Consider the following 12,147-nt stretch of genomic DNA (forward strand, 5'->3'; position numbering starts at 1 on the left):
CAGGAGTGAGTCTGCTTCTCCCTCTCCTTGCCATTCCCCCTCCTTGAGCTCTGTATCTCTCTGACAAATACATAAAATCTTTAAACAATTAATTAATTTAATACAACCAATAAAAATAGTGATGGAAAATATATAAATCTGGGAAAATAATAACAGACAAGCTAAGCAAAATTAACATGTGAATAGTATGTGAATGACACGGCACTATCTAACGGGGCAGCTGACTAGCTTAGTCACTAAAGCACGTGACACTTGACTTCAGGGTTGTGGGTTTGAGCCCCGCATGGGGTAGAAAGATTACTTAAAAATAAAATCTTAGGGACGCCTGGGTGGCTCAGTTGGTTAAGCAGCTGCCTTCGGCTCGGGTCATGATCCCAGCGTCCTGGGATCGAGTCCCACATCGGGCTCCTTGCTCCGCAGGGAGCCTGCTTCTCCCTCTGACTCTGCCTTCCACTCTGTCTGCCTGTGCTCGTTCTCTCTCTGACAAATAAATAAATAAATAATCTAAAAAATAAAATAAAATAAAATAAAATCTTAAAAGGGGGCCTGGGTGGCTCAGTGGGTTGCAGCCTCTGCCTTCAGCTTGGGTCATGATCCCAGGATCGAGCCCCGCATCGGGCTCTCTGTTCGGTGGGAAGCCTGCTTTCCCCCTCTCTCTCTGCCTGCCTCTCTGCCTGCTTGTGATCTGTCAAATAAATAAATAAAATATTTAAAAAAAAAAAATCTTAGGGGCGCCTGGGTGGCTCCGTGGGTTAAAGTCTCTGCCTTCGGCTCAGGTCATGATCCCACAGTCCTGGGATCCAGCCCCACATAGGGCTCTCTGCTCCTTGGGGAGCCTGCTTCCTCTTCTCTCTCTGCCTGCCTCTCTGCCTACCTGTGATCTCTCTCTGTCAAATAAATAAAATCTTTAAAAATAAAAAGAGGGGCAGTCAGTTAAGCATCTGCCTTTGACTCAGTTCGTGATCCCAGCACCCTGGGATCAAGCCCTGAGTCAGGCTCCCTGCTCAAGAGGGAGTGTGCTTCTCCCTCTCCCCGCTCCCAATTGTGCTCTCTCTTGCTCTCTCTCTCAAATAAGTAAATAAAATATTTAAATTAATTAATGAATTAAGTAAATAAATTAAAATAAAAAGACGTGGAAGGTGACAAGTAAAAAATAAAGTGTCCAAAGGTAAGACTTTAGGTAACTTCACTTTTTATTTTTAATATATTTTAAACTATAAACTCAGAATTTTGTTCATTTCTGACTTTCCCCTCTGGATTTGTGGTAAGGGACTTCCCACAAAAATCTTGAGAAAATTTCAGATTTCTAGAGTTATTTACCTTGGAAAGACAAAAAAAAAAAATTATCCAAAGAAATTTGGTCTTTTTTCTCTGACATTGTCACTCTACAATTGGAGGGCACACAGGAAGGAACTGAGTTACTTAAATTGTTCTCAACTGCCACCATCCTCAACGGCCTGAGATAATCTTTAACATTTTTTTTCTTAACAATGAAAAACAATACACCTAAAGTTAAACCATATCACAAGGCACTTATTAATTGGAATGTTGTACTCTTTAGGGTCTTTTGTTGATAGGATATGGAGGATAAGAAATAAAAAGATAACAAACATACATGGACAAGTAACTACATAGCCTTTTATTTCAAACAGGGGAGATAACACTACAGGATGAGGAAAGGCAAACACTAGCTCATGCTGGTATTTTTTATGCTCACTGCTGGGCTAAGGTGGGTGAGTTAGGTAATTCTGCACTCTGATGCTGAGGTTGAAAAAAAATAAAAATAAAGAAGATAATGTCTAAATAGAAGAGTAAGCCTGCATGGCTCCTACCATCATCCTGCTTCTCCAGTCAATCCCTCCATACCCTCCAGGGTGAGAGGGGAGAGGTTGCGGGGGGCGGGGGGCCGGGGGGGTGGGGGTGGAACCACACGGACACTTGATCCAAGGCTCTGGTCTTGGGGCATTTCTGACCTTAATCAGTGAACAATACCTAGGCATACATTATTAGCTTCCTATACAGCAGCCATTTCTTCCTTTTCCCCTTGCTAAGAAAAACCACAGCTTTCTCCAGGTAAGAGGAAGCAGGTGCTTCAGCAGATGCTGGGCCCCTCCCTGCCCAAAGGGGTAAAGCTTGATTCCAAGTCCATTCTATTGCTCTTGCCAGTGGCTGTATTTTGGAACTAACTTTCCACACTAACACCAGCCTATAAGATATAAGAAGTCAGCTGGAGGAACATGTGAGAAAGGTTTTCTTACTACTAAAAAAAAAAGATATACAGAACAGTATCCTTTCAGCCTGTGGAGGTGGTCATCTGCTTGTAACAAAATTTCACTTATAATTTTGGGTGATGAGTGCAGTCAGTTTAAAACAAGCCAATAACCTAAAACTGGCAAAGCAGAAAAAGGGGGGAAAACTTAAATGTTCCTCATGTCAGGACTCAGAAGATGGAAGAGCCCCATTCCGGAGTTGTTTTCATGTGTAACACTAAATTTTTCTTATTTGAGTCATTTTTAATTAGGTCTTCTATGACTTCTTTGCAAATAACCACCTTTTTTTTTTTAAGATTTTATTTATTTATTTGACAGAGAGATCACAAGTAGGCAGAGAGGCAGGCAGAGAGAGAGGAAGGGAAGCAGGCTCCCCGCTGAGCAGAGAGCCCAATGCGGGACTCGATTCCAGGACCCTGAGATCATGACCTGAGCGGAAGGCAGCGGCTTAACACACTGAGCCACCCAGGCGCCCCAAATAACTACCTTATAATAACAACAACCTTAGTTTAACAAATATTACATCAGCTAATACATGGCGTTTACTATGTATCAGGGTTTTTTTTTAAGATTTTATTTATTTATTTATTTATTTATTTATTTTTCAGAGAGAGAGAGAGAGAACTCCTGACAAAGGGTAGCATTTCATGCATTTTCATCAAATGTGGAACCAAGTACACTGTCAGCACTGTAAAAATGCTCTGTATCTTCCCTTAACCAAAGTGAATTAACCTACTATCCAACACCTAATTTTATTCTTCCAAACACCTCATTTTATTGTTCTACTTTCAGTTACCAATTTTTGGATAGCCATTTCTGTTCTCCACATGTATGCAATATTTGTCTAGGTAACAGCAAGCTACCCAAAAGTACCATCTCTCATCTGGGCTCATTCACACAAATTGCAGAGTCAAAGGAATATAATTTGGCACATAAAAATCTCAGAGCCAGTCATTATAGCAACCACTTAACTTAAAGAAATGAGACATAAAATAAAATGTAAAGGAAATAAAATTACCGTAAATATAAGCTAGAATAAATGTTTTCTCATTGTAAATATAAGCTAGAATAAATGTTTTCTCATCATGGGACTTAAACCTTGCTAAATGTTTTTGTTACTCTAACTTACAAAACAATTCACTAGCTTACCAATTTCATGTAAATCTAAATTCAAAATATTTAATGCCAAAATACTAGGAAATTTTTAAAAATATGAACATTTTAAGTACATTAATTACATTTCTCCATTAAATATTTAGGGATGTAACTATTATGTACTAAGCTCTACTAGGCTTATACTTACAGTATAAATGTGAAAACAAGGTTCTTATCCTCAATATGTGAAAAATATTAGGAGAAAATTTATAGTATTCTTTAAAGTGTTACAGATATAAAGGCAGGGAACAATTATTATGTCCAGACAGTTTTTCAAAAAATCCCTAGAAAAAGTAAAATATGTGTGAGGCCTTAAAAGATAAGGTAGGATTTAACCAGGTAGGAAGACCATTTCAGGTACACATACACACACAACTCTTTAAGCTTTTCTAATTTCTAAAATCTCTGGGACAGGTTTTCTTTTCAGGATCACTTAAAATCATATTCAAATCCTATTTTAACCGTTTTTTCAAAGATGTTGTTTCCTATCCTACCATAGACAAGGCTCATAAATCCATCTAAAGCACAGGCATTACCTAGGGACACCTGGGTGGCTCAGTCAGTTAAGCCTCTGTCTTTGCTCAGGTCAGGATCTTAGGGTCCTGGGATTGAGCCCTGGGTAGGGGGGGGGGGGAGGGAGCCCCCCCCATCCCTACAAGCAGGATTCTACTTCTCCCACTCCCTCTGCCCCTCCCCCTTGCATGCACTCACTCGTGTGCTCTTTCTCCCTAATAATGTTTAACAAATAAAATACACGCACACCCAAAATAAGCATTTGAATAAATTTTTCTTCTCCATTTATCTCCTCATAGTATTATAGCTTTAAAAAGGACCTATGTCTTTCGTATGTCCTAGACATACTTACTAGAGCTTTCAGAAAAATAAAACACTTTAGAGGCCCCTGGGTGGCTCAGTTAAGCATCTGCCTTCAGCTCAGGCCATGATGCCAGAGTCCCAGAATTAAGTCCTGTTTCAGGCTCCCTGCTCAGTGGAGAGCCTGTTCTCCCTCTGCCCCTCACCCCACTCATGCTCCCTTGTGCTCTCTCTTTCTCTCTCAAATAAATAATAAAATCTTAAAAAAAAAAAAATAGAAAATGAAAATACTTTAAAAAAACCACTTACACGATTATTTCCTGACATTTAAAATGATGCATACTTTATTGAGGTTTTATAGTAATTCATCCTTTCTATGAGAGCATTTACCAACGAAAACAGTTCATATTAATATACACAGACAAACTTGCTATTAAAAGGGACCATGGGGCGGGAAGGGGAGGGATGATTCACAGTTCTTATTTTCCGCAAGCCTAATGTCATGCCCTCAGAAAGACTCCAAAACAATCACGAGATACAGAATGCACATATCTCCATTTTTGAACTTTCAAGAAAAACAAGTGAAACTTTGGATTCATGTGTTTAGATCAGGGTAAAAACAGTGGTCCAAGTCCAAGAATATAATACTAAATCAAGAAAGTTCAACATGGGCACCTGGGTGGCTCAGTCGGGTGAGCGACTGCCTTTGGCTCAGGTCATGATCCTGGAGTCCCAGGATCGAGTCCCACATTGGGCTCCCAGCTCCACAGAAGTCTGCTTCTCCCTCTGACCGTCTACCCTCTCATGTTTTCTCTTACTCACTCACGCTCTCAAAATAAATTTTAAAAATCTTAAAAAAAAAAAAAGAAAGAAAGTTCAATGTATTTAATTCATCCACAAATATCACAGGAGAACTTGGTCTTCCGATGATTTTTCAAATTTTAAAAATCTAGTAACTGTTCATTATAATTCCCCTTATGTGCTAAATGCACACATGCTTTGCTAAGAAAAAATGTAGGCATTAAAAGTAATTGTTTTCAAAGTACTTTACTGTTTAAAAGATACTATGCCACAAGATGGGGTCGGGAGGGAGACAAACCATAAGAGACTCTTAATCTCACAAAACAAACTGAGGGTTTGCGGGGTAGGGAGAGGGTGGTTGGGTTATGGACATTGGGGAGGGTATGTGCTATGGTGAGTGCTGTGAAGTGTATAAACCTGGCGACTCACAGACCTGTACCCCTGGGGCTAATAATACATTATATGTTAATAAAAAAGAAAAAAATAAAATAGTAGGATGTGCAGCTGACCCTCAAACCCAGGTCCTTCAACTCCAAATCCCAAGTTCTATAAAATGGGTGAGGCCATTTTAAAACATTCTCCAAAAAAGCAGAATTTATTTTTTAGAAGGCAATATTAGAGTTCTAAATTCAATCTTCTCAAGTATATATTGAGAACTTATCCTGCAAGGCATGGTACAGGGAACTATAAAACTTACTTAGGTGAACAGACAGTCTCTGTTCCAAGTGTTTCATTATCACAAGCTGAAAGAGGTTAAATACAAGAGAGCTATACTCTAATAGTATAAGCACTAACTAAAAAGCGTAATTTTAAAATTAAGTGGTTAAAGAATGTATAAATATGCCTCAAGTAGTAGCATGTCTTTGCATTTTATCTGATGATATTATTTAATATTTTTAAGTGTGGTAGAGGTATTTCAGTTAAGTTTTTTAAAGGATCAGTATCTCTTAAAGACACATACTAACGTATTCATGGGTGAAATAACGTGTCTCAGATTTGTATCAAAATAATCTGACGGGGAAGAAAATGGAAATAACACCAGTGGTGCATTATTATAGTTCTTAAATCTGTGTGATAGGAGTTCATTACTATACTTTTGTATGTGTTTGAAACATGTTATTAATGACAGTTCTTTCTAAAAAATAGTAGGTGGGCTTCTCGCCACAAAAAAAAACCTTATTCTTCCAAAGACCGAAAAATTTCACAACAAGCGCATTTTCCAAATATTAGCTATTACTGCTATATAGTTTATCGTTTTAAAACCAAAAAGGACAATTGCCAGGATGGTCACTTAAATTTTTCCAGAAGTCCTGTCTCTGATTTCTAGCCCCTTTTGCGCTATCAAGATACATCCATCTTTTCAGTTAAAGAATGATCTGAGTCTTATCCAAAGAAAGCAATGGAAGGGCACCAGGGTGGCTCAGTCTGTTAAGCATCTGCCTTCCACTCAGGTCATGATACCAGGGTCTTAGGATTGAGTCCCACATTGAGCTCTCTGCTCAGTGGGGAGTCTGCATCTCCTTCTCCCTCTGCCTTCCACTCTCCCCACTTGTGCGCTTTCTCTTATGTAAATCTCCTATCTGGGTGGCTCAGTTGATTAGGCGACTGCCTTTGGCTCACGTCATGATCCTGGAGTCCTGCATCAGGCTCCCTGCATGGCATGGAGTCTGTTTCTCTCTCTGACCCTCCCTCTTCTCATACTCTCTCTCTCTCTCTCTCTCAAATAAAGAAATAAAATATTTTGAAAAATTGAAAAAATTGAAAATTAAATAAAATCTTTTAAAAAAAACAAAGATCAAAAAACCAAGAAAGCAGTAGAGGAGTCAGTCTACTTGGAAGACCCTAAGGTGGTACCCAGAATTGCCGACCACCTGCTTTCACACCAGACAGTCTGGAAATTAAGGCCTTCATTACATGTCTGATACAACTTATTAGTGCAAGGGTTCAACAGGAGCAGGCACATTCACTGTATGTCTCAATTTTCTATACTGTCTGAGTCAACAGTCAGTGGTGTACACAGCTCTCAGAGCCACCTCTCGCCCAGCCTTCCAAATACTGGTTCCGCTGTAAGCAGGAAAAGAAAAGAATGAAGTGAAAATCAGATACAGGTGGAAGGAGAGGTAATAAAGAAACTGTTATTTTGATTCTTATAAATTAATTTAGAATCCCTGTTTGTTCATAGCACAATTGCCTTCAAAAAGATTTTTAGCATTCAGACTTTCTTATCCTACTTAGATGCAACTTTTACCATGCTAAAATAATAATAATAATAATAACCTCTGCTTCCAAAGGAACCAGCACATTTAGTCTTTTAACTGCTCTGAATTTTTTTTCAGCCTAATAGTAACTGTCAACATACTTGTGTAAGGCATATACAACATTTATACCAATAGAAGAGCCATAACTGAACTTCTTACCCAATGTTTTCCGACTTCTTTCCACAGCTGTTCTTCGCGTTTGTTCAAACATTGCTTCCAAATCAAATGTGCGAGCTTTTTTTCCTAAACAGAAATAAGTAGCAAACTGTGATCTTCTTGCATTAAGCTGGCCAAACATTAGGTACTCCATAAACACTTATTAAACAATTCATATTCATTTAGTCTGTTTAATTTATAGCATGGCTATAAGAAAAATACCTAGGAAGAAAGAGTTTACTTCCCAGGGAAATTTTAATGACAGTCTCATCATTAATCGGCCGACTTTCCCATCCTCCTTTAATACACCTGGACTCTACCCCTGAAATCTACAACACTGGTCATAGGCAGAATGGAGAATGTTCATACCCTAATCTCTGGAACCCGGGAATATGTTACATTACAGGACAAAAAAGACTTTGTAGATCTAATTAAGGTTATGGACTTCAAAACAGATTATCCTAGTTGGCCCTGTCTAATCACAGAAGACCTTACAAGCAAAGATGCAGAACAGATGCAGCTAAAGTCAGAGAGATGTGAAGTGTGAGACGGACTGGAAATACTAGCTGGAGTTTTCAGATGACGACGTAATGCAAGCACCTTAAGAAGCGGAGATTCCGGGGCGCCTGGGTGGCTCAGTGGGTTAAGCCGCTTCCTTTGGCTCAGGTCATGATCTCGGGGTCCTGGGATCGGGCCCCGCATCGGGCTCTCTGCTCGGCGGGGAGCCTGCTTCCCCCTCTCTCTCTGCCTGCCTCTCTGCCTACTTGTGATCTCTCTGTCAGATAAATAAATAAAATCTAAAAAAAAAAAAAAGAAGCGGAGATTCCCACCTGACAGCAATTAAGGAAACAGAGGCCTCATCCCTAAAACCACAAGAAACTAAATTCTGACAACAATGTGAATGGGCTTGGAAGCAATATTATATTTGTTTTCATTGCCTTTTTAAAAAAAAAAATAATGTTATTAAAATAATAATGTTAGTAAGAATATGGTAAAAATGTCATTCTTACATAATACTGACTTTGGTATAAAATGAAACAATCTTTCTGAAGGGCATTATGACAAAATGTATCAATTAATTTTAAAGATTTTATTTATTTATCTGACAGATAGAGATCACAAGTAGGTGAGAGGCAGACAGAGAGAGAGGAGGAAGCTGGCTCCCTGCTGAGCAGAGAGCCCAATGCAGGGCTCGATCCCAGGACCCTGGGATCATGACCTGAGCCAAAGGCAGATGCTTTAACCCACTGAGCCACCCAGGCGCCCTGTATCAATTAATTTTAAAAGATATATACCCAGGAGCACCTAGGTGGCTTAATCAGTTAAGCATAGGACTCTTGATCTCAGTGTCATGAGTTCAAGCCCCAGGTTGGGTTCCACACTGGCTGGGAAGCCTGCTTAAAAAATAAATTTAATAAATAAATAAATAAATAAATTTTAAAAAATAAAAAAATAAAAAAAGATATATATCCAATGTTTTTGGTTACTTTTTAATATATTTTTATTATAGTCCCTTCTTTAGAAATTTATCCTATGGAAATTCTTTTTTATAAAAAGAAAGTTTTATTCATAAAGATATTCTTTTTAGTATTAGTAATAGAAGTTAGAATTAGAAACTATGTAGGCCAAAATTATGACACTTCTATTAAATGTACTATCCAGCCATTAAAAATGTTTTGGAAGAGCACGTTATAATATGGAAAATCCTCAAAGTATTAAGAATTAAAATACATAATTAAGAATAACATAAAATTGTACATACATATGATCTTAACTTTCTTGATAAATATACAACAGGGAAGAATAGAAAAATAACTTCTAAGTCTTGATTTCTAGATCATGCAATTAAGGATTTTACTTCTTCCTTATTTGTTTTTCAGATTTTCTGCTATTAATATGTGTTACTTTTGAAACTAGGGAGGAAACTGTTTTAAAGAACTGAAACAAAATTAAATAGTATAGGGACACCTGGGTGGCTCAGTCGGTTAAGCATCTGCCTTCACCTTAGTTCATAATCCCATGGTCCCAGGATGGAGCCCGGCATCGGGTTCCTTATTCTGCAGGGAGCCTGCTTCTTCCTCTGCCTGCCACTCCCCCTGCTTGTGTGCTCGCTCACTCTCTCTTTCTCTCTCTGGCAAATAAATAAAATCATTTTTAAAGACCGACAAAACGAAATACTATAGTAATACATAACTATATAGTATATTTGTAAACCCGACCAGCTACGGGTAAAAATGTGGCAGAAGACATTACCATAATAAATGGGCATATGAACACCAACAAGAGACCTGGACATAACAGCCTGATATTTGTTCCATCCAGGACCCAAGAGAAATGGGAAGAAGAGGGGCGCCTGGGTGGCTCAGTGGGTTAAAGCCTCTGCCTTCGGCTCAGGTCATGATCTCAGGGTCTTGAGATCGAGTCCCACATCCGGCTCTTTGCTCAGCAGGGAGCCTGCTTCCCCCCCTCTCTGCCTACTGCTCTGCCTACTTGTGATCTGTCCCTCTCTCTGTTAAATAAATAAACAAAATCTTTAAAAAAAAAAAAAAAAAAGAAATGGGAAGAAGATTTACATTGGTTTCTTACAAGCAGGATGTTTTCAACAGATGACTATATCTCTGTTTGAAATGTTCTTCTTTATCTCACAGCAAGACTCTACAGAGAGACTGAAGTGACAATTCCGGGGAAGAAAGGCTTTAATCTAAAAGGATTTAGTAACTCTTATAATTATCACTCAATGCACCACTAGTTGCCAGAAAGGCCATCTCACTGCAGACCCCAGTCAATGGTTAGCTATCAGCCTCAGGACACAAAAAACTCCCTCCACGAACCAACACCTCCACAGTATAGGCCACAAAGCTATCTTTCCCACAAGCCTTCCCATACGCGTCACCTTAGCGGGTCCCAACAGTCAAGCAAGAATTAGCGGATGGGATAGAGACTACGGAGAAATTGCAAGGCATACACTAGAGCGCAAGTAACCAGGGCTTGGTGCAGCGGAGCGTGCGGACCAGAGGTGACAGCTGGGTCTCCTCTCTCAACCTGCCGTTCTTAAAAGCCCTGCAAAAGGAGACGGGGCTAAGCGTTAAGACGGTCACTCACCGAACCCCGTGAAGCCCATGGTGACCGCCAGCTGCGGATCCGGTCCGGACGCGTCTGAGCCTGTCACTGGGGCAAGAGGAGGAGGAGACCTCGTTAGTGCGGCGACCCCGGCGACCCCTAGCCCTCCCCGTCCTGCCTGGCATCGCCCCCACGGAACCCACCTTCGCTGGGCCCCGGGCGCTCCATGGCAAGCCGCCCGCCGCAGATCTAGCTACAGCCACAGCACAAACACCTGCGGAAGACTCGAGGCAAAACCAACAGGAAGTATCGCCTTGGAGAGACGCCGCAGCCAAGGCCAAGAGCGTCGCCTTCCGCGAGGGAATGGCTGTCCCCGGAGCTGCGCCGCCCTACCGGGTTGGCGGGGCATAAGCGCCGCCGAGATCACCTACTTACTCCACCCACTGGCTGGAAACATTACGTAGTTTGTGTCAGCACCTTTTCTTTTTCTCTTTCTACCTCCCTCCCTCCGTTCCTCCCTCCCTTCTTTTTTTCCCTACATTTTGTTCAGTAATTGTATATGATTGGTATAATAAGCATTTAGAAAAAGAAAGAATGAGTATCCAGGTCCTACAAGCAACAAGTAAATCCGTGGATACCCACCCTTAGGCAGTATTTCTCAATCTCCGTTGCGTATTAGTATCCCCTGGGGAGGTGTTTTGTTTTGTCTTCCCTTGATTGATTTGTTTTGTATTGAAGTACAGTTGACACAATGCTACATTAGTTTCAGACATTCAACATAGTGATTCAACAAGTCTATATATTATGCCCACGAGGGGAGCTACTATTTATCACCATACTACACTATTACAATACCCTTAACTGGATCCCCTATCCTGTACCTTTTATACCCATGACCTATTCATTCCAGGACTGGAAGGAAGCCTGTGTCTTCCCTCTCCCTTTCCCCTATTTTGCCCATCCTCCTCCCTCTGGCAACCATCAGTTTGTTCTCTGTATTTATGGGTCTGTTTCTGCCTTTTGATTGTGTGTGTGTGTGTGTGTGTTTCTTAGACTCTACATATCAGTAAAATTATATGATCTTTGTCTTTGTCTGACTTATTTCACTTTGCAGAAGCCTCCCTGGATCCATCCACGTTGTTGCAAATGTCAAGATCTCATACATTTTTGTGAACACCCTTTATTTTTAAGATGCATTTACTGCCAAGGTGACACAGTCCTCACAGAATTCTAAAGAAAAACCAAAAAACTCCCTCTTAGCATTTTGTCCTTTTCTATGAGGAAATGCTCACAGTTCTCCACCCTTTGAGTATATTTTAAGGAAAAAAAAATAGTATTTACTACATGACTGAAAAGTACACAGAAGCCTGTGTAGCTAAGATTGGCAAGAATGCGCTAAGGGCATTTGGCTTATTTGGTTAAGTGCCTGAATCTTGATCTCAGGATCATGAGTTCAAGCCCTGTGTTGGGCTCCATGCTGGGAGTGGAGCCTACTTAAAAAAAAAAAAAAAAAAAAAAAAAAAAAAAAAAAAAATTCTCTAGGGGCGCCTGGGTGGCTCAGTTGGTTAAGTGTCTGCCTTCAGCTCAGGTCATGATCTCAGGGTCCTGGGATGGAGTCCTGGACGGGGCTCCCT

General features: G+C 40.2%; 1 protein-coding gene across 1 annotated transcript in view; it reads right to left on the reverse strand.

Annotated features, from left to right (window-relative positions):
• WDR70 (WD repeat domain 70) overlaps positions 1-10,846 on the reverse strand; it is a 304,933-nt gene extending 294,087 nt beyond the window's left edge. The window contains exons 1-3 of the mRNA XM_032337571.1: positions 10,717-10,846; positions 10,556-10,621; positions 7,457-7,540 (exon numbers count right to left, since the gene is read on the reverse strand). Of these exons, the coding sequence (XP_032193462.1) occupies positions 7,457-7,540; positions 10,556-10,621; positions 10,717-10,741 (175 nt within the window). The 5' untranslated portion in view covers positions 10,742-10,846. The remainder of the gene's footprint in view (positions 1-7,456; positions 7,541-10,555; positions 10,622-10,716) is intronic.
• Between the last annotated feature and the right edge of the window lie 1,301 nt (positions 10,847-12,147).

This window comes from Mustela erminea, chromosome 3, assembly GCF_009829155.1.
Source record: "Mustela erminea isolate mMusErm1 chromosome 3, mMusErm1.Pri, whole genome shotgun sequence".
Taxonomy (NCBI): domain Eukaryota; kingdom Metazoa; phylum Chordata; class Mammalia; order Carnivora; family Mustelidae; genus Mustela; species Mustela erminea.